Raw genomic sequence first — 26,567 nt, 5'->3', positions numbered from 1 at the left:
TTAAAAATCCAAGTTGAAAACTAAAACCTTTCTTGGCCTACCCCTCCAGAGGACTTGGGTCCTGACCTCAGCACTTAGTGGAGAAACTAAGTTCGCAGGCAGATGCTTCTCTCCCACCCGAAGGCTGTGACCACAGGATCACCCGCAGTTCTGTCATCGACGTTTTGGTCTGGGTCTCTAGGATGACGTAGCCAGGATGCTGCCCGCTGTCTCTCCTGGGTGTGGAGGCTGAGGCTCCTGTCCCCTTGTCACCTCTCTGTAGGTTTCCTGTTCGGCCTTAAAGGAGCAGGAGGAGGAGTGGGCTACCCTGGGCCTTCTGGCTTCCCAGGCACCCGAGGACAGAAAGGGTGGAAAGGTAAGGGACAGAGGGGAGGGGAAAGGGCCCCCACCTGGCCCTGAGCCCGCCCTGCCCTGCAGACGGCTCATGCATTCTCTTGAGCCTTGTTGGGTGAACATTTCCAGTCCAAAATCCACAGCGCTCCAAACTTCTGAAGTGACTGTGCACGTGGAAAAATTCCACATGAGCTCACATGACAAAACACAGCTGCACTAGAGTTGCATAGAGCTGATGTCTGTCTGACTGTGTGCCCGGTGTCTGGGTGTGTGGATGGAGTCACGCCTTCCCTCCCTGCCATGCTACCACACTGTATGGAAGTCTTTCAAAGTGTGGAAGGTTTCTGACCCATTAAGGGCTGCCTAGCAGTGACGGTGGAGGCTGGGCTCCCCACCCTGGGCAGAAATGGACAGGCACAGCTGGGGCCTGGCCTTCTTCCTCACCGGGCTATGTAGTATACAGCCGGCATTGGGCAAAGGAGACACAGTTGCTCCTCAGGCCAGTCTCAGGTGGTGGGCCCATCATGGGTCAGGGTGCAAGCAGATACAAGGAGCGTGGGTACAGATCTCTGTGGGGGAGGGGGTAGCCCCTCCCTGGCCCCTGGGCGCCCGCCATGACAGGCCTGACCGAGGTCTGGCCCGCAGGGGACGAGTGGCCTGAGTCTGGGCCACAGCTGTGCCCCGGGGGGCCAGGCCCGCGGACAGCAGGAGGTCCTGACCCCCGGACCTCTTAGTGGCAAGACAGAATAGAGGCCAGCACTTCTTCCCTAGTCAGCCATGGCCTTGGCCAGGCCAGCCTGCAGCCAGGGCTCCTAGAGCCAACTCCTCCTCTCGGGCCCAGTGGAAACAGCCTCTATGCCCTCAGATCTTTGCCTCCAGGAACAGCTCCACTTTCTAACGTGCAGTGCACAGAGTAGGATTTGGAACCCTTGAGTGCCTGACCACTGGGCCTGCTTTACGGTTCTGCCCTCAGCCCTGAACCCCACCTCCCCCACCCCCGCCTGCCCCCATTAAGGAGCACGCCCTCTCTCACTCCATCCCCACCCCCGCAGGTGACTCTGGGGACTGCAAGTGTGCAGATGACTTTCCCGGGGGCCTCCCTGGACGACCCGGACCCAAGGGCTTTCCAGGCATCAATGGCGAGCCCGGGAGGAAAGGCCAGCAAGGGGATCCCGGGCAGCACGGCATCCCTGGGTTCCCAGGGTTCAAGGTGAGACACAGCACCCTCCAGTGGCCATCTGTAACCTAGCTCAGCGCACCCAAGCCTTGCCCCAGGTGCCCCATTCTTGGCTCCTGAGATTTAAGTTCCTGTAGCTTTAGACCAATCGCACTCCTCTGTCCACGTTGGGAGATGAATTTCCAAAGCCTCAGGATCCAAGAGGAACTTTTATAACTTCTACCAGTGGGACTGTGAAATGGTGAGGACATTGTGAAAGATAGTCTCACATCACTGCAACACGTGAGGCTGCCCAAGACCCGGGGTCAGCAGCTCCCAGGTGTGCACGGGACAGGGACTGTGTCCTCACAAGTGGGTGTGCACCAGTGCTCAGAGATCTTGCAGGGAGGGATCAGAACAGTAGACGCACCTGCATGGCCATGCTCTTGTCTTGTGAATGGGCTGAGAGAACGCACTGTCCCCCGATGGCTTCTCCATCAGCCTTAGAATGGGGACACTCTGCAACATGGTGCAGTGTCGTGCAGGGATGGGCTTTGGGGACCCTGTGCCGGCCCAGCTGGAGTGCTCAGAACCGTCACGTGACAGGGAGGAGGGACCACTGCTTGATGGGTGTGGGTGTCTTTTGGCTCTGATGAAGATGATCTGTAACCAGACAATGGTGACGATGCACAGCCTAAGAAGTAGCAAAAGATGAGATTTTATGCTCTTAAACAGTGAGTTTTTATGCCTTTAAACAGTGAGCAAATAAATTTTATCTTGTAAAAAGTCCTGCTTTAGACCAGTCACTAGTACCTGTCATCCTAGCTACACAGGAAGCTGAGATCTGAGGATTGAGGTTCAAAGCCACCCTGGGCAGGAAAGTCAGTGAGATTCTTATATCCAATAGCCACCAAAAGCCAGAAGTGGAGCTGTGGCTCAAGTGGTAAAATGCTAGCCTTGAGCAAAATAAAGTTCAAGGACAAGGCCCAGGCCCTGAGTTCAAGCCCCAGAACCTGCACAAAGAAATTAAACTAAAAACAATGTTTTTAAGTCCTGCTTTATTTTGAATGGAGAGCTTGTTAATTACTTAGTGCACAATCTTCTCTTCAGATTTAGTAGGAGCCGACTTAGCATCTTAGGTATGCTTTCTTAACCCAATGAATGATTATGAAAGGGGAAGAAAGGTGCACTGCATGGAACTGTGGGAAATTTTATTTGTGAATATATTTTTTGAAGTTGCTGGAGTTGCACCAGGCAGTTAAAATTTGACAAACCCATCTAAGTTCCTGTGCTTCTCAATCAGAGACACCCTTCCAACAGTCTGTGTATTCTCGCTGAGTATTCTCACTCATGGAGTCTGGCCAAGCACTTGGCCAACAAACACCTGCTGAGTGCCACCCGTGTGTGTGCCCAGAGCCCCGCCTGAGTAGTGGAGGAATGTCACCCCTGTCTGCCAAAACTAAGTTCATTAATCAAGTACCCGTGGAATTCTCTACAACCACTTGTGATGTTCCATTTAATTAAACTAAAACTCAGAGCTCACTCCCATATTCTTGTAAATGGCATCAACCAAGATATGCCCCAAGCGAGCACCTCACATAAACTTGAACAACCCCACGCCCTCCGCCTTCTCAATTCTGCCCATTAAAAGAGCTGCACTAGCTTGTTACAGCCTAAAATGGGAGGGTCTTCTGCTCTTGAAGGCAGGTTTTCCCTCAACCTTGGCCACACTTTGCAAAAGACAGTGCCAGAGACACATCGGTCATGGTTCTCGAGGGTAAAGGATGGCGGGCTTTTATCCATTGTAATTGGATTCAAACATAGATAAGCAAACTTGGTGTGCAGTTAGGACTTCAGGAAATTTTAAGTTCTAGGTCAGAGCTTCTCGAAACATTTGAGTCTAAGAATCCTTGGACCTTTTTGACATCTGGGTCAGGATCCAGCTGCCCTTGGGTGGGGACTGAGTACCTGCACTTTCCACCAAAGTAATTCAGGAGCCCGGGGATGGGGGAGGAGATGTGGATGCCCTGCGATGCTGGCCCTCTCTTAAATAGGGAAACATCGGGTTTTCTAGCCACCTGGGGTTAGTTCCATTACATTTTATTAATTTAAATTCAGTTCCTTGGGACCCTGCCTGTCACTCCAGTGTGAACCCCCACTGTGGAAGTGGCTGGGTGCTCGGAGATCTGTGGCCTTATGGGAGGTCATTTCAGGCTCCCTGACCTCAATAACGGGCGATCTCCCGCCGTCCTGTGAGCCGAGGAGCGTTCTCTCCTCAGATGTCCGTAGCTGTCTAGAGGTGAGACATTTTATGCCTGTTCCCACAGGGAGCCCCCGGCCTGGCTGGAATCCCTGGCCCCAAGGGAATCAAAGGAGACTCAAGGACCGTCACCACCAAAGGTCAGCAGTTCTCCAACTACCTAGTTGTCTGTGAGTGCAATCTGGGTGAGGGCTGACGTGTAAACTCTTCCACAGGTGAGAGGGGGCAGCCAGGGGTTCCCGGCGTTCACGGGATGAAGGGTGATGACGGCGTCCCCGGGCGTGATGGGCTTGATGGATTCCCCGGCCTCCCGGGCCCCCCTGTGAGTAGCCGCCATGGGGAGGGATGGAGGTGGGCTCGGCCTTTTTGTCTTTGCCTTCATCCACTAAGCCCATGCCAGGACAAGGCAGCCCATCTTAGTGAGCGGAGGTGATGTCTTTAGGAAGGAGTGAGTAAAGTTGGAAGCCAAAGGAGAGTAAACTCTGAAAGAGTAAATCAGAGTTCCGTGGTATAAGATTGGATTGGACACCCCACACACACACACACACTTCAGGAAACAGAATATTCTAAACCGGGTGTGATTTCTGCAATGGCCCTGGGAAACAGGGAGCCCTGACAAGATGGTGCACCCCTCCCATGGCCCAGAGCACCCCACCTCCCCTCACCTCCCATGATGCCCCAGTCTACGGCTGGCTTCCCATCGCAGGATGAGCCTCTAAGGGTGCCCCGGCCCCTCTTCCCTTCCCAATCCAGTGGTCTCTACAGCACACAGCTCTTTCTTGTTCACCCAACCGAGCTTCCTTTCCTCCAGTAGAGTCCATGTGAGCAGCAGACACACCACAAATGCGAGCCATAACCACAGCCCCACGGGCACCCCCACCCCTCCTATTCCCCCCACCCATGCCTCACCTGTCCTGGTGCAGAGCTCTTCCCATGTGGGAATTCTGCCAAGGCAGGTGCTGGTGGCTGGGAGGCAGAAGCCAATGCCAAAAAGCAACCCACCATCCACGGCATCTGTTAGAGAAGCCCCGTGAAGCCCAGCGCCAATCCTTGGTGCCTGGTCCCCAATGGGTTCTGTGCTTTTCCGCTCTTTCTCTGTAGCTCAGCATGAAATCCTGGAGTTGGGGGTGGAGGGGCATGTTGGCGCATCCGCTATTAGAATAACGTGGGTTTTCTGGCAGGGCGATGGCATCAAGGGCCCTCCAGGGGACTCCGGCTACCCAGGCATTCCTGGAGCCAAGGGCTTTCCAGGAGAAGCAGGGCCCCCGGGACTGGGCTTACCAGGCCCAAAGGGAGAGCGTGGTTTCCCAGGAGATGCTGGACTGCCTGGACCCCCAGGCTTTCAGGGGCCTCCTGGACCCCCAGGAACCCCAGGACAAATAGGTAAGAGACAGTCTTCATCTCCCACATCCTGGACACGGCCCTATGTCTCTTTCTGCCTCCTGTCCCTCGGCACCCATGCATGAGGCCCCACGGACCCAGACCGGACCTCCATGCTGGCCTGTCTGTTCTCAGTACATGAACCATCACACACTACCTGCACTGACTGCTCTTCTCTGCACTTGCTCATCCTGGGCACAGAACTCTGAGCTTCCCCAGCATGGAGTGTACATACACACACACACACACACACACACACACACACACACACACACACACACACACACGTCAGTGACTTTCAATGGTATCTGAAATTGTGTCTTCCCTAGATTGTGACACTGGTGTGAAAAGGCCCATTGGAGGTGATGGACAAGATGCCGTTCATCCAGGTACGGTGACTGGATTGCTTCTGGTTAATGAACTCCATGACTCACTGACAAGTGCCATCAAGCTCACGTGGCATGCCCATGCACGATAGTCATGCGTGTTAGAAATAGTCCTGTGTGCGAGACACGTGGTGCTGGCACCCCGCTGCTTCAGTGTAGATCAAAGGAGAGGCTGGCAGTGTGAGGCAGTGTCATTGGGCTGCACACACGGCAGAGCACATGCCTGTAGCCACTCCCAACGCTTGAGACCCAGGCTCGTGCTCATCACCTGCACCGGGGTGGGGACAGCTGGGAATTGTGGCCGTGTAGACCAGGTACATGCCATGAGGAAGAACCTGACTGAGCCACAGGTAGTGGTTCATGCTTGTGATCTCAGTAATTGAGAGGCTGAGGCAGGAGGATCTCTGGCTACATACCATACCCCCAAATTAATTAATTGATTAATTAAAAGATGGGAGGAGAAGGCAGAGGGAAAGAATCTAGTCTCGCTAAGAATGACTAGAAAGCACAGGACTACAGACAAGAATGGTCCCAAGCTCTTATGCAGGAAGCTGCCCGAGGCCAGCCTGGCCACCCAGTAGACTTGGAGGCTACAGAGGGAAGCTGGGAGGCGGACAGGGCAGATGCTTGGAAAATGCCAGGTCTTATTCGGGAAGAGAAAGGCCAAGAGTGAGCTTCACCCACTTACGGCGCCATGGGGATAGTTGATTGAGAGTCAGGGCTCTGAAGGGGTGGAGAGTTCAGGTCTGACTCAAAGGGAGGCCAGTGTTGGACTGGCATCTGCAGCCTCTATAACATTCAGTATAGGCCAGCGCTGAGCTGTGGGAAGGCCCAGGCTCAGGAAGAGCGCACCAAGGGAATGCATGGGCACAGGCCCTCCGGGTGGTCCTGGAACCTCTCTCTGGGGCACCTGGCTTCCCCGCTCTGCCTTCCAGATATTGGAGGCAGATGTTCCAGGATCCTGGAAATGTGTATTCTCTGTGGCGGGCAGGTGGAGGACCAGCACATCTGCAGTGAGCAGCTCTTGGTGGACAGACAAGGACCCAGCTCACCTGGGCTGGCCATCCGGTGGGACCAGAAGCAGGGGTAGAGAGTGCAGGGGAGAAGCACTCAGGACACCCTGGCATCTCCTGACACTGGATTGCCAGGCAGAGGTGTCCTAACGGAGCAAGGAGTGCCTGGGAGACTCTGGCTGAGCCAGGCTTAGAGGCCACAGCCCAGATGTCACCTCAGCAGCAATGAAGTGGTTACCCCTTGGGTGTGAGAGGGTCCAGGAACCCAAGGCCTTGAATATACAGCCATTCTGAGCTGTCCCAAGGCCCTGCGGGCGGGGGGCAGCTGATAACAGGTGGGATGAAGGGGACCAGTGGGAAGGCATTTGAGGGCACTGAAAGGCACTGTAGCCCAGGGCTCTGCTCACCTGGCTGCCCCTCTCAGAACATTGTGAATGTAAAGCACAGCATGGAGTGAACAGATCACCTTGGCACTCTCAGAGGGGCTGACAAACTACTGCACAAAGGACAACCGAAAGGGACAGAGACAGGGCCCAGTCCTTTCCTCTGAAGTCCAGGAGGTTCTCTGTGGAGCACCAACTCTGCTGCCACCAGGAGAAGAAGGTCCGGGAGGTCCAAGTCCTGTCTGACTGGGAGCCTATGCCCTATTCCCAGGCAGACAGTCAAAATGAGGCCAAGAAAGGCAGTGCCTTGGGCAGAAAGGCAGTGCCACAGGACAGAAAGACAGTGCCATGGACAGAAAGACAGTGCCACGGACAGAAAGGCAGTGCCACAGGACAGAAAGACAGTGCCATGGGGCAGAAAGACAGTTTTGCCACAGGACTACCTTCCCAGCAAAGGACACCAGTAGTCCTGCTGAGATGCCACGGTTCTGCGCCTCAGCAGCCAGCAGTGTTTGCAGCCCTGTGTTCATTCCAGACTGCTCAATGCAGCAATCAATATGGTGGTCAAAGTGTCTGGAGACAGAGGAACTGCACGCATCTCCACGGCTGACAGACATCCTTAGATGGAAGGAGCTCACACTGATTTGGTGTAGACCAAGCCGATCACCCTCCTCCAGGGAATGAAGCATCCATCAGCAAATACCCATTTTTACTGTCAGATTTGATTTGTGTTTATGCCAGTATTGTACACATTTTACATTACTGTTCCAGTTTGATTAACCAATTAAGTTAAATTCATTACATCAGAGCCACATTAATTAGTCTGATTATAACCCGGTCATGCTTCACCTAGCTGCTTTGGACCTTACCAGGGTTTGTCTGTTTACCCATCCCTCCCCCTCTCCAGATTGCGTTGGAGGACCACAGGGATCACCCGGCCTGCAAGGATTCCCAGGCCCCGCAGGTAATGGCAGAACACATATAGCCTCCAGGTCACACCCTCGGGCTTCTGCTCCCTCCCTGCCCTGCGTGCTGGCCCTCCCCACTCACAGGGGGAGTTCCACCAGCCCTGCCCCACGCCCACCACTGGCCGCGTTCATGCCCCCCAAGATCGTAATGCCGTAGCCATGGACACGTTGCCGAACCCCAGGTTCAAGGAGGCATTCCTACCACAGAGAACTCAATCCTGAAGGCAGGCCACACACGCAAAGATACCATCCCAGCTCTGCATCCCAGCTTTGGCTTAGCCTCACTGAGCCAGGAGTAGGAGAGGTCTTTCCCCTTGTCCCCACAGAACCTGATGTGGTTTGGGGTTCACTTTGATTGTACAGGTGCCAAAGGCCTCAGAGGAATACCAGGATTCCCGGGAGCTGATGGAGCCCCAGGACTCAAGGGCTTCCCAGGAGACCCAGGTCGCGAAGGCTTCCCCGGGCCCCCAGGTGAGTCCTGCTGGGCCCTTGGCCCTCGGCTCTGGGAAGGGCGCGTCGGTGTGAGCCAGCAGCCTCCACCAGGACCAGGAAGCTGTTCCAACAAGTGCTTGATGCCAACGGGTGTCGGTATGTGGGGGAGATGCAAACTCCCTGGCTCTTCCTTGCTCACGGCCTGGATTCCTGCCCCGGCAGTGGGTGGGTGCTGCAGAAGCACTCAGCAACAGCACTCCACCTGAAGAGAGAGTGATGGCATCCACAGTCACATTCATGTCACCTCAGCTCCCTGCTAGCCACCAGGCTTTCTTACTAGAGAGGCGGCAGTCCTTGCACTGGTCAGCATGTGAGGATGAGATCTGGTGGCTGAGGGAACCACTCTGTTGCCTTTCAGGGTTCATGGGACCCCGAGGATCAAAAGGGGCCGCAGGCCTCCCAGGCCCCGATGGATTCCCAGGCCCCATCGGCCTGCCGGGGCCAGCTGGGCCTCCTGGGGACAGGGGCCTTCCAGGAGAAGTGCTGGGGGCCCAGCCCGGGCCGCGAGGAGATGCCGGACTGCCTGGACACCCTGGGCTCAAAGGCCTTCCAGGAGATGTAGGCCCGCCCGGATTCAGAGGTGAGACACGAGGTGGGCTGGGGAAGGCACAGGGCCCTGTCCCCGCCACATGGGCTGCAAGGTGAGCCCCAAGGCCTTCTGCAGGCTCTGTGCCCAGAGCTGAGCAGCCACAAGGAACAGCGTGGGGGAGGAGGGGCTCGCCCGGAGCGCACTGAACGGGGTGCTGGTTTCGGTGTTTTGGTTTTTCAGGGTTTGGTTTTTGTTTTTTTGTTTTTTGTTTTTTTTTGAGATGGTCTTGCTGATGAGCCCTGGCTGGCCTCAAAAAGCTTCAGCATTCCTGCCTCAGCCTCCCCAGTGCAGAGATTACACCTACCAAGTGGTGCTTTTTTATTGTTTAATGTCATCAGGAACACAGTGTTCTCAGTGTATGTTTAACAAAGCAAAAGATGCACACTGTGCTTGATCAGACAATCATGTACATCCTCAGGCCAGATACCCCCGAGCTGGAAAAGCTGGTGTGTTGTATTTGCTCATTTGTAGCATTTGTTCCAATATTGGAACCTGACCTGAAATACTCAGCTCCAAAGAAAGACTCTGGAGTAAACACCCAAAGGAGCAAAGGAACCCTTGCCTGACTTTTCCCTGCAGCCCCTGAAGTAAGAGAAGTCACAGCACACTGGCAGACCAGTAGCCTGTCCCATCCCATCATCTCCCAGGCAGGAAGCGCCCACACACACCCACTGACCTCTACCCCACAGCATGGCCTGGCACCCGCCACCTGACTTGCTCACATCTCTCAGGCCACAATCTCACCTGGGTTCTGTCGCTAACTTGTGTCCCCAACCACCATTCTTATTAGAAGTATTGTGGAGGGTCTGCTGAGCCCCACACACCAGGCCCTTCCCCACTCTGACAAGGCCCTTCATACCCCGGAGCAAGCCCTGCTCTGTAAAGATAGAGCACGGACGATATACGTCCTCATTTCCACAGAGCTGTAGGAGCTGAGCTCAAGCGTCTGCTGTTGGTTACTTGCAGGTTATCACAGCCAGACAGCCAGAGACTTGGGCACCTGACTGGAGCCTGCTGGTTGGGCCAAGGCTGACTCAGTCCCGCCTATGTCCTTCCCTTGCCCCTCATGCCCGCTCCTCACCCCCAGAGGGATGGTTTGGGCTCAGTAAGAAAGTGCACAGAAAGCCAGGTGTCTGTGGCTAATGCCTGTCATCCTAGCTACTCAGGAGGCTGAGATCTGAAGATCGCCATTCAAAGCCAGCCTGGGCAGGAAATTCCATGAGACTCTCCAATAAACCACCAGAAAACCAGAAGTGGTGCTGTGGCTGAAGCGGTAGAGCACTTGCCTTGAGCTGAAGAGCTGAGGGACAGCACCCAGGCCCAAAATTAAGCCCCATGACTAACAAAAAAAAAGAAAAAGAAAGAAAAGAAAAAGTACACAGGAGAGGCCCTGCCAGGCTGGCCTTTGCTGTACTCACTGGACTGCAGCTAGAAGAGAGGAAGAAAAGAGAAAATGTCCAGACTGAGGGAGGTCCAGAGAAAGAGAAAGAGAGCAGTGGAAGAAAATGTATGTGCACAGTATGAGTGTGTACTGGAAGGGCCAGGACTGTGTGTGCCAAGCTGAAGGGAAGGAATTAGAATTAGCACATGCACGGACGCACACACACACACACACACACACGGGCACCTATGCCACATACACACAAGATGATGAAATTTGGGTGCAAACATTCACATGCTGTATCGTAGAAAAGAAACTTGGGGCAGCAACTTGAAATAGAGCCCAAGGATTAGCGGTCAGTACGCCTCAGGCTCCTGCTTCTAAGGAGCAAATGCCAAAGCCTAAAGAGAAAAGCAAGCAGCCTTCCAGAGGAGAACACAAGTAAACAGTAAGCACCGTGCCAAAAGGCAAATGCTGGGAAGAAGAAACACTGCTCATCATCAATAACATACCAACCTTCAGCCCTGCTCCATCTGGAGGTCTCCCCACACCACGTTCGCCAGGACGCTGGCCGTGCCCACGGGAGGCTTGGGGCTGCGGAGCGTGGGGACACACACGGTGGAGTTCCATTGCTGATGTCAGTGGCACACAGTTAAAATGTAGCATCTGCTTCAACCTGCTGGCTCCATTTCTAGAGCACGTCTCCTCGAAGTGGTCTGCCCACGTGTGTGAACTCCATGTGTGAGCCCCTCGTCGTTCCTCACAGCCGTTCATAACACAGAATGGCATGCGTGGAAGCTGCCGTGTGGTGGGTGGTCTATTCACGCAGCCATGTAACTGTCTGCAAACAGTACTGTCACGTGTGGCACGCTGCAAAAAGAACAATGTCGAGTTAAACAAGCTATGTTAAAGTTGAAATTGTGGTGCCATCTCAACCCTCAATTTCTATTTCCTGGCCTGCTTATGGGGATGGGAATGTGGCAGGGGGTTAGTAACCATCCAGGTGATCGGATGACACCCCGCAGCTTCATTCTCTGGGCTTCTTTGCATTGTCCAGACTTTCAGTAATCCCGAACTCAGTCCTGTGTCACAGCCTCAGGGGGGAAAGGGGCACGTGCTGTCCACGAAGTGCGAGGGTAGAGCAGCCTGACATGTCCTCTCTGATTCTTGCAGGAAGCCAAGGGATGCCCGGCGTGCCGGGGCTCAAGGGCCAGCTGGGCCTCCCCGGACCTTCGGGTCATCCAGGACCAACCGGACCTCCCGGACGGCACGGGTTCCCAGGAGCTCCTGGGCAAGGAGGACCCCCGGGGCTGCCAGGAGCCCCAGGTCTTGGAGGTAAGACAGCACCCCCCTCCAAAGGGAAGGGACCCTCTCCGCAGCACTGAGAACAGAACTGCACCAGCCCTCAAGGGAAGTCCACAAACTGTGTGCCAAGGAACCGCCAGGAGCTGTGAGGGGTTCCCAACACAGGACATACGTCTCACCAGAGAGAACATAAATGGTCGCCCTGGCACCTGCCGTACCTATTGGGGGTCTAGGTATAAAGTCGTTAGAGAATGGTTTTAAAAAAAAAAAGACAAGAAACTCGCACTATGAAAGTTCAAAACCTGTGCTCTGCTCTGGGGAGATGTCAAACAAAGCGAGAAGGAGGGCAGAGGCCCTGGCGTTGTCCAGCGACGGGGCAAGGGTCTGGCATTGGCCCCGGCAGCGCCTTCCTCCCCGGGAGGCCCTTGTTCCTGCAGCACGGTCCACGGGCTTCTGCACCTCACGGACCAATAAATGCATCCTCATTTTGCCTGAGATGAGGTCTCACTGTGGTGCCTAGGCTGGTCTTGAACTCTGGGCTGAAGTGATCTTCTCACCTCAGCCTCCCAAATGCTGGAACTGCATCCAAAAAAGCATTAGACAGCTGCATGCTTGCCCGGCAAGAACAGTTTGGTTTGTTTTTCTTTGTTTTCATCAAGTTGCTACTCTCCCCAGTGTTCTGTCAAGGACCCTGTAACAGTGACAAAGGGAAGACAGTTCCGTACAAATGTCTTCCCAGTAGAATACAGCAACTTTTTTTTTAAGCTCCCAGTCTTGCCTGTCAGCCTCTGCTTGTTCATGGTCAGGCATTAAGTTTGTGGAGAGCTTTGGGGGCTGCTGTGTGTACACAGAGCACCCCGGCCTCAGCACCCCCACACAGCAGCAATGTCCCTACAGAGCGGGCCGCACCCCCGCCCATGACTCCGCCCACTGCCACGTCTCTCCGTTCCTGGGTTCCTAGAGGCAAGGAGCTTGGATGAGGGGATCTCACGGGGCCTTCTCAGGAAGACCTCGGAAAGGCCAGTCCTGCGGGGCTCCCCAGGCTCAGCCCACCCCAAAAACTCACCTCTACCATGCCCTGGCTCCTCTTCCATCCATGGGGGTTCTTACAGAAACGTGTATTTGATGTCCAAGAGGAGTTCATACTCCACGGCCCTTTATAACTCTTGCTTCTCCTCTTTCTGACAGGCCTGCCCGGTGACAGAGGGGAGCCTGGCGATACTGGTGCCCCCGGCCCAGTGGGCATGAAGGGTCTCTCCGGCGACAGAGGCGAAGCTGGATTCTTAGGCGAGCAAGGTCATAGAGGAAACCCTGGATTTAAAGGAATGGCCGGCATGCCCGGCTCCCCTGGGCAGAAAGGTAAATGTGCTGCCGTGGCCAGTGGATGGCCTGTGGGTCTGTGGCAGTCGCACACTGAGCCGGGCAGCTGTCCGCCTATGACTGCAGGGGCAAGGCCACGGGACCCCAAGAGGTCACTGGGGTGGGACTCGGGCAGGACCGATACGCTTCAAACTGCCAGTTAGTCACCTTCCCAAGGAAGGATCCATGGCTCAAGAAACAATTATCATTGACAGAAGGAGGTTTCCAGACAGGCCATTTGTAACCCGGGCTTCTGGTGAGAAGGCTGATGACATTTTCATTTAACCCCTTGGTTTGCTTCCTTCACACTCTCTGGGCACAGCTGTACATAGTGCTTTCCAGCCCGTGAATATGGCTGGGTCTCTGATCACCTGATCTGCCCTGGCAGGTCTCCACACAGGGGACAGTCACCTTCATCCCTGTGACCTTTTCTCCTGTAGGCTCAGGCCTGGGCTCCCTAAGACTGTCCCTGGCTCTGTCGCCTGCTTTGCTGGGCCCATAATGGGATGGATACAGGCTGGCCCTCTGTCTGCACGCTGTTCACCAGACAGAGGCTCTTAGATCCTCAAGAACCCTGTTTGAGGTTGAGGGTCGTGGCAACTTGTCCTTTAGATTACATGAGACTAACCCCTATCTGCTTTTCCCATTCCCTGTGCAGGAGAGCGGGGCTCACCTGGGATGGATGGCTTCCAGGGAATGATCGGACTCACGGGAAGACCTGGCTTCCCAGGCTCCAAAGGAGAGGCTGGGTTTTTTGGAATACCTGGTCTGAAGGGCTTACCGGGCCAGCCAGGTGTTAAAGGTAAGCCTCTCTTGAAACCTACCCCATGTGGTCAAGACTAAGTACCACCTCCTCCCTGAACACCCAATCTAGAGCTGGACAAAAACCCAAACCAACCAAAGGAGTGAACGCTGAAAGGCTCCCTCCGATGGTATACGAGCATTCCTAACCACCGTAAAACCTTGAGCCAAAAATACAGGCAGCATTCAGACGCCACCAAAAAAAAAAGAAAGCTGAGCACTGATGGCTCATCATTCTAGCTACTCAGGAGGAGGCTGAGACCTGAGGCCCACAGCTTGAAGCTACTTTGGGTAGACATATCCAAGACTCTTTATCTCCAACTAACCACCAAAAAAGCCAGAAGTGGGGCTGGGAAGGTGGCTCAGTGGTAGAGTGTTTGCCTTGCATGTATGAGGCCCTGGGTTCAATTCCTCAGTACCACATAAGCAGAAAAAGCCAAAGTGGCACTGTGGCTCAAGTGGTAGAGCGCTAGCCTTGAGCTGAAAAGCTGAGGGACAGCGCCCAGGCCCAGAGTTCAGGCCCAATGACTGGCAAAAAAAAAAAAAAAAAAAAAAAAGCCAGAAGTATCAGGAGGCTGAGATTTGAAGACTATAGTTCAAAGTTAGCCCAGGCAGGAAAAGTCTGTAAGACTCTTATCTCCAACTAACCACCAAAAAAGCAAGAGATACAGCTGTGACTCATGAGGTAGAGTGCCAATCTTGAGCAAAAAAGCTTAGAGACAATATGAAGAACCTGAGTTCAAGACCCAGAATGGACACACACACACACACACACACACACACGCACACGCGCGCGCGTGCACACACACAGCCAGAAGTGGAAGAATGGCTGAAGTCATGGAACACCAGCCTTGAGAGAAAAAGCAGAGGCCCTGAGTTCAAGCCCCAGATGCCATTCCATCAGAATTCTGCCATAGTGCCTTCCAAAAATGTGCTAGGAAGAAGTAAATTTCAAAGGAGAAAAGAAGGTCAGAGTTTCAAGAGGAGAGACAGTGTACTAAAAAAAAAAATTAAAAAAAAAAAAACAGAAGTTACTTGGAAATTCTACTCCTTTCTGAAGATAATTAGGAACGTTTTCATTTTCATAAGAACCCTCACATGGACACAATCCAAATATCCATCAACCAAAGAATAATAAATAAAATAGGGTGCAGACACAGGGCAGATTTGTGGCCATCAAAGAGCTTGAGGTCCTGTTACACTATGGAGCCTCAACACGGGTAAACTCTAGAAACTTCTATTGTGTGGCATGTGGTCCCATTTCTTTTTTTTTTTTTTTTTGGGTCCGGTCGTGGGGCCTGAACTCTGGGCCTGGGCGCTGTCCCTCAGCAATTTCGCTCAAGGCTAGCGCCCTACCTTTGAGCCACAGCACCACTTCCGGCTTTTTTCTTATGTGGTGCTGAGGAATCGAACCCAGGGCCTCAGGCATGCAAGGCAAGCGCTCTACCACTGAGCCACCTTCCCAGCCCCATGTGGTCCCATTTCTGAGATGTCCCATGGATCATGTCTACAGAGATAAAGTCGACAAGAGTCTTCCAAGCTCTGGGAGGGTGAGGGAGAATGGGGGACCATCTGCTAAGGACTGGATGTCATCTGCTATGCTGACCCTGTAATGTTAGGTTCACAGCTCTGACAATCTGCAAACAAACAAACAAACAAACAAACATCCCATTGTTCCCTTTAAAGGAATGCGTTATGTAATGTATACATTTTTACATTGAGAAAGCTCTCTTAAGTTTGAAGAGCCTTGGGGTCTGGGGTATAGTCCAGGGGCAGAGCCAGGCTCCCTGCTCACCATCAGAGGCCGTGTGAAAGGCAGTGCTGTGCAGATGCAGATCCCATACAGCCTCCGGGGCTTCTCTGTCACTGATCCTGAGGCCCCTGGACATGTTAGCAGGCCTGGACTTTCCGTCCTTCCACTGTGGGCTCCTGTGCTCGGAGACGGTTCACAAAGCACTCTGTGGGGGGAACAGAGAAAGGATGTCTCTGCCCACCGAAGTCCTGGAGGCTGGCTGTAGGGAGACCAGGCTTGGGGCCTTGGAGGGAGGCAGGAGGGGACGAGGTCTTCTCCACCTTTTCCCTACATTGTGTGGGATCCCTGGAAATGACCCCATCTGTTTCCTTCCAGGCAACCGAGGAGACCCTGGTCCCCCAGGACCACCACCCATTATCCTGCCGGGGATGAAGGACATTAAGGGGGAGAAAGGAGACGAGGGACCCATGGGCCTAAAGGGTTACTTGGGCTTAAAAGGTGAGGCCTGCCTGTGCCCTGCTCCCTGCCTCTCCCACCCATCACCAGAGCTCTGCCAGACTCACCTGTGCTCTCAGTCTCGGGGGTGGCATCACTCCGGGGCACCTGAGTCTCAAGGCATGCCCGTGTTAGCATCTGCAGTCATTGGGCTTCGAGATGCATCCAGACTGCAAACTCACAGGCTTGGCAAAGGTAGCCGTTGCTTCCCCAGCAGAGCCTTACATGTCAGGGTCTTCCTGCAGGTATCCAAGGAATGCCAGGGGTCCCCGGGCTGGCAGGAATCCCGGGCTTACCTGGGAGGCCCGGCCACATCAAAGGAACCAAAGGAGACATCGGAGTCCCCGGCGTACCCGGGCTGCCAGGATTCCCCGGCGTGTCTGGTCCTCCCGGAATTGTAGGATTCCCGGGGTTCACAGGAAGCAGGGTAAGTAGATCTCTCTGGCTAGTGCCTTCTGGGAGCATCTACCCACACGCATATTTTGCTCTCACTGGGGTCAAAGTAGCCAAGAGACAGGCTCGGAGTGAGCCTCTGACCTCCTGGGGAGAGGCCATGCAGGCTCTGCTTCACTGATGGCCTGAATGGCCATGACCGAGCCTCTGTCCCTCAGAGGGCTTGCTGTCAGATCTCTCCATGGAGCCCTCAAGGGAATGAGGCTTCCCACGAGGTCACAATCAGTGCAGAGGTCAGAGGACTCTAACCTGAGCCAGGAGGTGACCCCAGACCCCAGAGCCCAGTACAGATCAGCAGTACAGATGTGAGTTAGCATCCTTCCTCCCAGAGGTCTCTGGGGCACTTGCTGTTGCTATGGTCATGGTGCAACCTGGCCTGAGCTGGGCATGGCTCCAGCCCCCACACCTGTTTTCTTCCCTAGGCTTCGCCGAGTACCATATGGGTGGTACCGTAGCATGACACAGCAGTCTTGCCAGGGGGTGTGTCCTGGAGTTCTGTTCTATCCTTGGTTCAGCTACTCATGGTGTGTCTGGTACCATGGGCAGAGCAGGCCTGGCCCTCAAGGGTGCCTACCTGGCCAGCCACCTCGGTGTGGTTTTGGGTGTCTTTCCTCAACTGCCCGATCTATAGCCAAAGGGAATCTTATAACCCGCTTGTGTGCAGCTGCGTCAGTGTGTAGAACACACAGATGTCCAGCAAAAGATACCAGTGATGATACACACACTGTTCCAAAGCAGGGCCGGGGGGGGGGGGGGGGGAGACAGCCGATGCCGTGCTGAGCACACAGCAGAAAAGGCACTGAGCTTCCAAACGATACCTGCTTCACCAGGCCATCTAACGTTGCTTCCATTTGACTTTACCTAGGGTGACAAAGGTGCTCCTGGCAGAGAAGGCCTCTACGGTGAGACTGGCCAAACAGGGGACTTAGGTAAGTGTCTGGGACAGTGAAAGGAAACGGATGTCTGTAGCCAAGACCTCCGGGGCACACAGAGTGACCTCAGACCTGCTTAGGCTGCTGGTTGCTAGGAAGAAACCTATGTTGTTTTGTTTTGTTGCCTGCTGGCTGCAGTTTTTTCACTTTTGTGTGAGTACTAGAACTTGAACTCAGGGCCTGGGGACTGTCCCTTAGCTTTCTCTGCAAGGCTGGCACTCTACTGCTTGAGCTATAGCTCCATTTCCAGCTTTTTAGTGGTTAATTGGAAGTAGGAGACTCAGAGACCTTTCTGCCTGCACTATCTTCATCATCCTCAGATCTCAACCTGCCAAGTAGCTGGGATTAGAGGCTTGAGCCATCAACATCTGGCTAGAAGCAGAGGAGCCTTGCACAATACAAAGGGCAAAGCTAATACCTCTTTACAGAAGGCCTGTCCCTCACCATCTGTTCTGCATGCTGCAGGTGATGTTGGAGACACCATAGATCTACCAGGAAGTCCAGGGCTGAAAGGGGAACGGGGCCTTACTGGCACACCAGGTACGCAAGTTATTTTATGTTTCTTTATACTCACCTAGCCCTGAGCCTTGTCTCTGAGTGTGGCCTGCCAAGTGTATCCGTCTTTACCAAAAAACACAAAAGATCCTCGTAAATCACTGGGGGTCTTCAAGCCCAATGTACAAGAAAGATTTTGATGCAGTTACATCTGAGGAAATGTTCGAGCAGACCATGCTTTATAATTCATGGAGACCCATGAGAGGCCAGGCACAGGCCTGCTGGAGTGCACACCGGCATCTGACCAGTGAGCAGAGCTGCTTGTGATCAGTGAAGGGTCTCGAAAGTGAAGCTGGACCCAGACTGCTCCCTGTGAGGCGGCCGCAGGCAGCCACGCCCTGTGTAGCCCTGTTCCTCCACTGAATATCACTGAAATCAAGTTCAAAGCACCTGCCAGGGTGCAGTCCCCAGGGACTGGTGACGTGTGTCTCCTTCGGAGGCCCCATACTGTTGATGATGTTGTGCTGGCCAGAGAAAGGTGGGCGCTCTCTGTCCAGCTTGCAGGACCACAGTCCCCCATCCACAAGGAGCCAGTCTTGGGCTACAATTATTTCTCACCTCTTTCCTGGGGAGCAGGGATCCCGGGGCTCAAGGCTGGCTGCCCTCCTGTCCTCAATGTTACCATAGAAGCTCGCTTTATAAAAGCAGGGAAGTGAGACCATCTCTGCCGTGTGCATCTCTGATGACTTTGCTGGGCTAAGTGAACATGGCAGGCTAGGGCCTGCCAATCTCCCCAGGGGGGAAGCCCACGTGTTCCCTGGCATACAGTGCATGTTAGCATCGCCCGATGGGTGCCCTGAGCTGGTTGCCTAATAACGCAGCCCAAAATGCAGTGACTGCACATGTCAGCTCTGCAGGGCAGAGACTCGGGGTCTCTCGTGAGATCCACACCGTGAGGTCAGCCTGCACTATGACCATCTGAAGGCCATCCTGGGCTGAGGTGCCCTTCCCAAGATGGTGCATTCAGCCACCATTGATAGGAGGCCCCAGTCCTGGCCCACAGGGCTGCCGGAGGGCCCTAGTGCACGAGCTGCCTCCCCCATGCGCAGAGAATCCAGGTGAAGACAGCTCTGAGTTTCGTGTCCCAGACTTGAGGCACTGTGTCCAGTGTCCCAGGGGTCAATTGGTGTCCTGATGTCCTGTGTAGGGAGACGGCAGAACGGATTGGCGGGTGCCATCGTGGAGGCCAGCTGCCTCCCTCTCAGAGGAAGGAACTAGAGTCAGCTGAGGCAGGAACAGGCTTAACTACCACCCCCGTGTGGGGCCTGGCAGCATCATTCACCCGCAAGCCCTTGAGCCTGGTGTCACCAAACCCCAGACTGGCATAAACAACTGCCCCAAGCTGCCATCTGTCATTCCAGGTCTCAAGGGATTCTTCGGAGAGAAAGGAACAGAGGGCGATGTGGGCTTTCCTGGGATAACAGGCCTGACCGGAGCCCAAGGCCCCCCGGGACCTAAAGGACAGTCAGGTGAGCCTGCAGTCACAGTGTTCTATGCAGGAGGCCTCCTGGGACCCAGGACAAAACAGCCACCCTTGCCCCTTCCCTGCCATACTCATAGCATCTGGACCGAAGAGCGCCCAGGGGTGAATGGGAAGTGTCTCTCGAGCCTAGCTCGGCTTTGTGTGGCATGTGAGCCATCCAAATCCTCACCCAGTGAGACCAGGCATCGGGGGGCTGCCCACACCGCCTTGCCCTGGCCCTGCTCTGTGCCCAGGCCAGCCCAGGCACTCTGCACACTCCTGTCCATATGATGGGACGAGAAGAGAACGCGTGCTCTTCTCCCTGTGGTAAGGTTGAGTGTCCCATCACTGACACCGCCTGCACCCCAAGTGGCCTCCTGGGATGCCACACACCTCGGCGCCGCTGCTCCCAGGTCCACAGACCCCTCCAAGTTTGAAGCTGGCTGGGGTCTCTTTCTGGGTCTCCAGGATCTCCGGTGTGCTCAGGCTTCGCTGTGTGTCTTCTCTAGGCTTCCCGGGTCTCGCTGGGCTGCAGGGTCCGCAGGGCGACCCGGGGCGGATCGGAGTGCCCGGTGAGAAAGGAGACTATGGCTGGCCAGGCAGTCCAGGCTTGCCAGGTAAGACACCCACCTCCATACCTCCATAGAGAGGCGGAGCGCCACAGCGACCCTAGACTGAGCCTCTAGGCTGCAGAAGGAGCCGTCAGACCACGGGCCTCTGTAGGCCACTGACTGTAATGGTGTGAGCACTGGCCAGGTGTGACACAGGCTGACTGTAATGGTGTGAGCACAGGCTGAGTGTGACACAGGCTGACTGTCATTTGCACAGGACACGAGTGCAGGTTTACAGCTGTTGAGATCATAAGACATATCTGATAGAGGGGTGAAAGGGATGGGAACACAGTGAAACATGTGTGGATGGTAACTGAGATCATGCTCACACACACACACACACACACACACACACACACACACACACACACACTGTGAATCCGATAGAAGCCAATAGAAAAAAAAAAAAGTGTCGACACCGTCATCTGCAAAGAGGGGCAGAAGGCCGGACACTGCCCTTGTTCAAACCCCGGTGGTTACCAGCGCTGGCCTAGCACTGGGGCGCCATGCTGGCTGAGAAGTAAGGATGACCATTCCCAACCCCAAATCCAGCCACAGCCACACACACTCCATGCACAGGGGATGGACACCGGGTGCTGGGAGCAGAGCTCCAGGGGAACAGGATGGACACAGCTCTTACAAACCAAACGTGGCGGTGGCGAGGTGGGGAAGGCAAACAGAGCCTCACTTGCCCTCCCCCTGTGGCTGGAAGAAGGCCGACAGCTGTCTGTGGAGACGGGATTTAAAGTGTGGGCCTCCTGCTCACAGGAGAGGCACTCTGCATGCAGGGTAAAGGGGGCCAAGGCTACCTCTGTCCTGCTGTCCAGTGCCTCGCTCCCCCCCCTCCAGAGCACACCACTGTCCTCCCCTATGCGGCTGACCACGAACTGACTCTTTGCAGGTTTTCCCGGCTTCCGAGGCATCGGTGGCTTACACGGCCTGCCAGGCACCAAAGGCTTCCCTGGAGCGCCAGGTATGTACCAACCTGTCACCCCTGTGGTTTGGAGGGAGGGGACCTCGCCCGGAGCTGCCACTTTCCCACTGTCCTTTCAGTGTAAGGAACTTCTCCATATTCACAGGGAAGATGTTCGTAAGATTCATGTAGGAAGAGACAAACATTACCCATCATCGATTGAGATTTGTGGAAGCAAAGGCAACACCCTGCAGGTGAACCAACACACACGCTCCGGGTGACACTGCTCACACACTCACACGCCAGGGGACATTGCAGCTCACACACTCACACTCCAGGTGACAAGGTAGCTCACACACTCACGTGCCAGGTGACAGTGCAGCTCACACACGCCCTGGGTGACAATGCAGCTAAGATCACCTCACTAGCACCTGGCATCTGTGGCGTTGAGAGCCTGGCTGTGAATAGGTTTTCAAACCCTGATGATAGCAAAGACAGCATCACGAACAGCCTCAGGGGACCAGTCCCGCTCGCCACCAGCTGCTGCCATGAACTTGAAGCCTTCGAAAGGCCTTGGTTTTCCTGTCAGTGCAGTGAGGCCCTCTGTGCTCTCCGAGAGCTCTTTCGAGTGAGCAAGGGGAGCTCACTGTGGCTGCCCTGTTCCCCCTCTTCCAAGCCCACTGACTGCCCTTCCACTCAGGAAACCCCTCTGTGTGGTCAGAGCTGCCAATGCTGTCTCACTTCTCCCCCAGGTGCTGACATCCACGGAGACCCGGGGTTGCCAGGCCCCATCGGGGAGAGGGGTGAACCCGGAGAGGCCAATACCCTTCCAGGCCCAGTGGGGGCCCCGGGCCAGAAAGGACAGCAGGGAGTGCCAGGTGAGATCATGCCTGCTGTCCTAGGGGATAGTCCACGGACCAGCCACGTGAGGTGGCCCCAAGCCTGTGAATCGGGCGGGCCCTCTGCGGGCCCTCTGGTCTCCAGCGCTTACACTCCCCACCAGTTTATTTTCTGTTTCAGTGCTCCTGGCTGAGCAATCCATCCATCTTCTGTGTGTCCCTGGCGTCCAGGACACTAGAGGGCAGCACAGAGAGCACTAGCACTGTCCCTGTGCCCCGCAGGCCCCTTCTGCCCGCACTCAGGCTCATGGCCCTCATAGGACTCCATGGCAGAGGCCCCAGTCAGTCTGCTACCCGTGCAGCCAGGAGCACACTCGGACAGGGCCTGGGTAGGACTCCTCAGGACTGGCCCAGGCTACTGGCAGGTGGCAGGAGCTGGAGCTGGTGGGCCAGCTCAGCCTCTGAGCACTCGTCTTCCCCAAGGCCTCCGGGGACACAGGTCCATCTGGCCTCCAGAGGGTACAGCATTGGAGGAAAGCCAGAGCTAAAAATAACTTGGTCATTTTCCTCCTGAGGTGAGCGAGGCCCAGCTGGGAGCCCAGGCCTGCAGGGCTTCCCCGGCATCAGCCCCCCTTCCAACATCTCCGGACTGCCGGGTGACGTAGGAGCCCCAGGGATCTTCGGCCTAGAAGGTGAGTAGCCCTGGTTCCTCCATGGTGACACCTCCAGGTGGGCGGCACCGGCAGACCCGTGGATGGAACGGATGTAGAGCAGAGCAGGTGCCTCCCACCCGGCTCCATCATCCATCTCCATCACTACCTGCACCACCCGGCCCCCAACACCTCAGCGCGGGACACACCTGCTGCTTGCGTGTCATTCCCAGTAACCAAGAGGCAGAGGCAGCCCAGTGCCACTGACAGATAGACAATAAAAGGATAGGAAGTTCTCTTGTTCCTTTTTTTAGTGAAATCAGGAATTGAACTCAGAGCCTGACAAACACTAGGCAAGCTCCCTACCACCTGAGCCACACCCTGAGCCCTTTTGCTCCCATTTTGTTTTTGAAGTAGGATCTCTAACCTCAGGGTCTCCCTCGGATTCATGATTCTTCTGCCTCTGTGTCCCAAGTAGCTGGGATTACAAGGGTAGACCACCACACCCAGCTAAGGAAGAAAATTCTGATGCACGCTAAAACGGGGATGACTGTAAGGACACTAGCCTACGCAAAATAAGGCAGTCACAAAAGGACAAGTAATGGAAGATTCCACTTGGGGGGGGTCCCCTGGAGTGTTCCCATTGGAGGAAGCAGACAGTAAGTGGTGGACACCAGCGCTGGAGGGCAGGGGCCGGGAGTGGCATTCAGTGGAGTTTCAGCTCAGAAGGATGAGAGGCTCTGGAGACGGATGGTGTAATGTTGCACAACATGGAATGTGCTTAAAAATGGTTGGGATGAAGCAGGTGTGGTAATTGTGTCTGTAAGCTTAGCTGTTCAGGAATCTGAGAAGAGGAAGATAGAGGTTCCAGGCCAGCCCGGGAACACTGTTTGTGAGACTCTGTGTGAGCACTAAGTTGGGCCTGATGGTGTATACCCATCCTCTAGCTACAGCACAAAGCATAGATTGGAGGATCAAAGGCCAAGCCAGTCCATGCAAAAAATCAAAACCCGATCTCAAAAATAACCAGCAAAAAGGGCTGGAAGCATGGCTCAAGTGGTAAAGAACCTGCTGAGCCATGTAACACCCTGAGCTCAGACGATGCTCTGTATTCGTGTGTTCCCTCAATATAAAAGCAGAGATCGTGCGTCACCACTGCTTCACCCGTGCCTGGACCAGCTGCTGTGGGCCACGAGCCAGGCAATGAGTCCTGTGCACCAGGGTGAACCCCTGGGGTCCCTGCTTAATCCCGCCCCTCCTGTGACTGCCCACAGGATACCGAGGCCCGCCAGGACCCCCTGGGCCTGCCGCTCTTCCTGGGAGCAAAGGAGAGGAGGGAAGGCCCGGAGCCTCGGGAATCACCGGGTCCAAAGGATGGGTCGGGGACCCAGGGCCCCAGGGCCGGCCTGGCGTGTTTGGTCTCCCAGGAGAAAAAGGTAAGACAGCCCCTCAAAGAGGCAGAGGGGGGCTGGAGCCTAGCCAGGCTCGCGTGACCTCACTACCTCGTCTGTCGCAGGACCAAAGGGCGAGCCAGGGCTCATGGGCAACACTGGACCTTCCGGACCTGTGGGTGACAGAGGCCCCAAGGGGCCCAAAGGAGACCAGGGATTCCCCGGTAAGTAGAGGCCCCTGTGCATGGCAGCTGGGGCTGAGGTATGCCGGAGCCTGGCCCTCCCCTTGGTGCAGAGAGAGCATCCCAAGGCCAAGGCCACAACCTATGGGCACAGGGCCTACTCCCCAAAGAGCAGTCCTGGGAAGGTGCTCAGCGTGGGGTGTGGGCGTGGGGTGACCTCTCAAGGGAGTCTGGAGCACAGCTGTTCTCTGGGTGAGATCTGGGCAAGAAGGTGAAGTGGTTGCGTATGCTCACTGGGCCTTTCCCTCCCTCCAGGCGCTCCTGGCTCTGTGGGGTCCCCTGGCATCGCGGGACAGCCCCCGAAGTTTGCTGTGCAGCCCGGAGCACTAGGTCCCCAGGGTCGGAGAGGCCCGCCTGGGGCTCAGGGGGAGATGGGGCCCCAGGGGCCTCCTGGAGAGCCAGGTAGGACTCCAGGCCGCAGGCCGCTGACAAAACACTCGACGCATTTGCACTGTCAGCCTTTGTCCTCTGGCCGAACCGTCATGGATCCCAGTCGCGCTCATTTCCTCCTCTCTTCCAGGTTTTCGAGGGACCCCAGGGAAGGCTGGACCTCAGGGAAGAGGTGGCGTGTCTGCTGTTCCAGGGTTCCGGGGAGACCAAGGGCCCATGGGACACCAGGGCCCAATTGGACAAGAGGGTACGTGATTAGGACTGAAAGAGCCCAGCCCTGTGGCTCCCACCTATAATCCTAGCTACTAGGAGGCTGAGATCTGGAGATTGAGGTTAAAAGCCAGTCCAGGCAAGCAAGTCCATGAGACTTTTATGTCCAATTAACCACCAGAAAAGCCAGACATAGAGCTGTGGCTCAAGTAGTAGAGCACCAGCCTTGAGTAGAAAAAGTTAACAGGACCGCACCCAGGTCCTAAGTTCAAGCCCCCCCCTCCTCCACTGCTGGCACAAGAACAAAATTGTGGACATGCACAGGATGTAGAAATACAGCAGTCAGCACAAGACAGATTCTTAAGATTTGTTTTTATCAATCTAAGCTCAGTCTGAACTAAGGGCATGACACACACCACCCACCTTGCTCTGTCCCCATCAACGGTGCATATAAAGAAACAGGGACAAGTTGGAGTCTTCCCAGGGCCAAGATGAGGGATGGAGGGATTATCTGGAAGAAAATAGAAGATGGGGGCAGGGGAGCACTGGGAGACAGGACCAGCTGGGACAGCTGACTCGAAGCATCTCTAAGGCCACCATACTGGAGACAGGCATCACGCTGTATTGTGTTCTGGGCTAGGACCTGGTCCTGAGTGGCAGGTACAGAGTCAGGTTTCAGCTGCACACAGGAAGGAGAGTCCAGCCTGGGAACAGCCCAGCGTGCCATGAGCCCGCCCCGCAGCCAGTGCCCGGCCTGGGAGGCAGCTGCTAGGCTAGAACTCAGCAGAAGTGTCTCCAGACCCCACGGCTCCCAGGGTCTCACCCTTCCTGCTGCACTTCCTCCACACCCTATGCAGACATGGCCAGGCCCCCTGGGTTTGAGTTTGTTCTGCCGCGTTTCTTAGTATAATTATCATTATTCCGTGCTCATGCAACACACAGTTTAGTGGCCGTTCTAGGAGACTGGGACTTCCCTCTTCCTGAGGGCGGAAGTCAGCGGATGAGAGCTACTCTCCGTTGGGTTCTAGGGGAACCAGGCCGTCCGGGGAGCCCTGGCCTGCCTGGCATGCCTGGGCGCAGCACCAGCATCGGCTACCTCTTGGTGAAGCACAGCCAGACGGACCAGGAGCCCATGTGCCCAGTAGGCATGAACAAGCTGTGGAGTGGCTACAGTCTGCTGTACTTTGAAGGCCAGGAGAAGGCTCACAACCAGGACCTGGGTAGGTGCTGCCACCCAGCCCCACTGGGGGCTCCGTTCCTGCCCTGGTGTGGCCAAGGTCACATGCCCTGGGCCTCTCCCAGCGGGAGCCCAGGGTCCCTCGCTGTGGGGAACAGACAGGATGGAGATGGCCGCTGGACCACCAGCCATCTTAGCGTACCCTGTAAACCCCAACACAGGCACGTGGCTCCAGAGGGGCTCCAGCCACCGGAGCTGGGCTGGCAGGAGCGAGCTCCACCCCCTAACTCTGTGAGCAGGCGCCTGCCCATAGGCCTGGCTCCAGAGTAAAGAACCAAAGAGCAAACACAGACAGGGCCAAGATGGAAGCCCGAGCTGGACACAGGGTGTGAGGGTGGAACCCCACGGTGGCCCACATGGCCACTCCTGCTATGAGCAACACAGCCAGGGTGCGAAGGGAAATGCGCTCAGCTGCAGGTCCCTCCGGCCGGGGGTGGAGCATCACTGTGCCACAGCAACTGAGCCAGCAGAGCCACCAGGGGTCCACCGGGAGCATCAGTGAGGCATTGTTAGCCCCTAGCCTAGCACCCCCCCCCCATATGCCATCCATGAAGACACAGCCCCCTAGTGGCCTGGCTCGATCCAGTGGCATACATGAGCAAGAAGAGCTGGAAGAGCCGGCCTCCTC

The 26,567-nt window shown here is 55.5% G+C and overlaps 1 protein-coding gene across 2 annotated transcripts in view; it reads left to right on the top strand.

Annotated features, from left to right (window-relative positions):
- Positions 1-26,567, top strand: part of Col4a2 (collagen type IV alpha 2 chain) — a 143,805-nt gene that overhangs the window by 114,758 nt on the left and 2,480 nt on the right. For both annotated transcript variants that reach the window (XM_070002624.1, XM_070002625.1), the window contains exons 21-46: positions 263-355; positions 1,386-1,543; positions 3,817-3,889; positions 3,965-4,071; positions 4,931-5,132; positions 5,459-5,518; positions 7,819-7,875; positions 8,243-8,350; positions 8,730-8,951; positions 11,515-11,676; positions 12,835-13,005; positions 13,664-13,807; positions 15,935-16,057; positions 16,300-16,481; positions 17,373-17,436; positions 17,905-17,979; positions 19,356-19,463; positions 19,966-20,073; positions 20,969-21,040; positions 21,733-21,858; positions 22,395-22,511; positions 23,744-23,905; positions 23,986-24,084; positions 24,358-24,504; positions 24,623-24,739; positions 25,731-25,922. In XM_070002624.1, coding sequence (XP_069858725.1) covers positions 263-355; positions 1,386-1,543; positions 3,817-3,889; positions 3,965-4,071; positions 4,931-5,132; positions 5,459-5,518; positions 7,819-7,875; positions 8,243-8,350; positions 8,730-8,951; positions 11,515-11,676; positions 12,835-13,005; positions 13,664-13,807; positions 15,935-16,057; positions 16,300-16,481; positions 17,373-17,436; positions 17,905-17,979; positions 19,356-19,463; positions 19,966-20,073; positions 20,969-21,040; positions 21,733-21,858; positions 22,395-22,511; positions 23,744-23,905; positions 23,986-24,084; positions 24,358-24,504; positions 24,623-24,739; positions 25,731-25,922 — 3,249 coding nt within the window. The remainder of the gene's footprint in view (positions 1-262; positions 356-1,385; positions 1,544-3,816; positions 3,890-3,964; positions 4,072-4,930; positions 5,133-5,458; positions 5,519-7,818; positions 7,876-8,242; positions 8,351-8,729; positions 8,952-11,514; positions 11,677-12,834; positions 13,006-13,663; positions 13,808-15,934; positions 16,058-16,299; positions 16,482-17,372; positions 17,437-17,904; positions 17,980-19,355; positions 19,464-19,965; positions 20,074-20,968; positions 21,041-21,732; positions 21,859-22,394; positions 22,512-23,743; positions 23,906-23,985; positions 24,085-24,357; positions 24,505-24,622; positions 24,740-25,730; positions 25,923-26,567) is intronic.

Source organism: Dipodomys merriami, unplaced genomic scaffold (genome assembly GCF_024711535.1).
Source record: "Dipodomys merriami isolate MVZ:Mamm:240054 unplaced genomic scaffold, mDipMer1.0.p SCAF_6, whole genome shotgun sequence".
In the NCBI taxonomy this organism is placed as follows: Eukaryota; Metazoa; Chordata; class Mammalia; order Rodentia; family Heteromyidae; genus Dipodomys; species Dipodomys merriami.
The sequence above is the reverse complement of the archived record's forward strand: the minus strand, read 5'-3'. Positions and strand labels throughout refer to the sequence as shown.